The 1761-nt window shown below is 38.7% G+C and overlaps 1 protein-coding gene across 2 annotated transcripts in view; it reads left to right on the top strand.

Moving 5' to 3' along the window:
- Positions 1 to 1761, top strand: part of SLC10A7 (solute carrier family 10, member 7) — a 280802-nt gene that overhangs the window by 200090 nt on the left and 78951 nt on the right. For both annotated transcript variants that reach the window (XM_012660027.1, XM_012660026.1), the window contains one exon: positions 890 to 925. In XM_012660027.1, coding sequence (XP_012515481.1) covers positions 890 to 925 — 36 coding nt within the window. The remainder of the gene's footprint in view (positions 1 to 889; positions 926 to 1761) is intronic.

The raw sequence follows: 1761 nt of genomic DNA, 5'->3' as shown, positions 1-1761 counted from the left end.
AGATTCTCTGAAAATTTAAAATTCCAAGTAGAATTCATTAATAAAAATCTGAAATGCTTTTTCTTGTATAAATCATAACAAAGTGTTGAGAGATAAAGGAAGAACTAAGACCAGCAAATAATCCTCTGCTGCTCCAAAACTGAAACCTGTCATTTCAACTCCCAACTCAAACACTTAGTTTTAAAGATTTACCTTCAACCTTAAAAGCTGGTATCCGGCCTCATTGGCAACAGCCTCAAACTGTTCCCTGTCATCGAAGAAAACAAATCTTTTGCTCGTTTCTGCCTAGGGGAGGCAGAGGGACTGAGGTGGTCCTGTGTGGCTGAATTAGATGAAAGACTTGCCTTCCACCATGGAGACATGGAGTCTAATCAAGTGAAATGAGTTTTGAGATCCCAGCTCATTTCCTAGGGGAGATCAGTTCACGTTACAAAATCACGACATCTCATTCATCACAACTGACGTGGTCTTTGCTCAGGAGAGGACCTCAGCTGGGACTAAACCACCTGTCTTCTCTCAAAAAGGGGCACTTTATCCAAGTTAGAGTTGAAAGCCTTGGAGTGAGAAAGCGTGCCAGCCACCAGCTTCTATCCATGTGATACATGTGCAACGTGGACGGGAACTTAGGTTTACAAAAGGAAAGACGAGTTTAAGGAAGATCGGTGGTTGTACTTCTACTGATGCCAAATACAAATAATTGTAATGGGGATGCTAAGGCATGATGGGAGGGAGAGCCACAAGATTGGGGCTCCCTCTTCTTTATCTCCTAGATTTTATTAAACTAAAGCGAGAAGGATAAGCATTTCCATGCCTCACAGTTTAAAATGGCAAAGGAAATATCCTGATTTCCAGGCCGATAAATGATCATCATCTCTTTTGTTTCTTTCAGGGCATCGTTATAACACCCCTGCTACTGCTGCTTTTTGTGAGTATTTGGATGTTGTCTTTAATATTCTTTATTAAAAGCTGTATACACCCCTTTAAAAGGGGTCATTAGAGTAAAATTGAAATTTGAATTTTTTGCACCACATTTTGAACTGTTCTATTGAAGCTGTGCCAAGTAATAACACTCAGACACAAAGCAGCTTCACAGTCTTGTGATCCAAGAACACCATCGGGACCCAGTTATTAGGCCTCAAACTCCTGGCTAAATTATTAGCTATTATAAATTAATAACCTGTGACACAGGTCATAAATGTGCTGTTCTTTATTTTCTCATTAGTAAAAACTAAAGTGATTGGTGGTGACCCAGTGTTTGACAGTGTTTGACAGAAAGAGCCTTGGAGCAGGGAAACGGGAAGTCTGGGTTCCGAGGCTGATCCTGATAGTAGCCAGTTTCTCACCTTGTGGAAGGCTGCCTCAATGTGTTCATCTGTAGAATGGAGATGAATTAACACCTATTCCATTCTGTCTCCAAGGGATAATGAAATGTGCTTTAGAAATAAAACATACAAGTAGATACAAGCTCCTGGTTAACTAAACAAAAATTGTTCTGAAAACAAAAAATGCTAATTAACTATCTCATTTCTTTTGGCACTAAGCATGTGAGAAATTAGATGAAAGACTATAATAGAAATTAATGTTATCTCATGCTGAGCAAAGCATATGTAATCATGAATGATACCTAAAATATTTTATGAACTGTGCATTTTTTCATACACAAATCTTCCAAATATAAATCACTCTACTTCTCACTGAAATGTAGTGGGGATGTGTTTCTGGGAGTATAATGTAGCTGTTTGAGTAGCACCATTTATCAGT

The sequence above is a fragment of the Propithecus coquereli genome, unplaced genomic scaffold (genome assembly GCF_000956105.1).
Source record: "Propithecus coquereli isolate 6110/MARCELLA unplaced genomic scaffold, Pcoq_1.0 Scaffold65, whole genome shotgun sequence".
In the NCBI taxonomy this organism is placed as follows: domain Eukaryota; kingdom Metazoa; phylum Chordata; class Mammalia; order Primates; family Indriidae; genus Propithecus; species Propithecus coquereli.
This window is presented reverse-complemented; position numbering and strand designations above follow the sequence as displayed.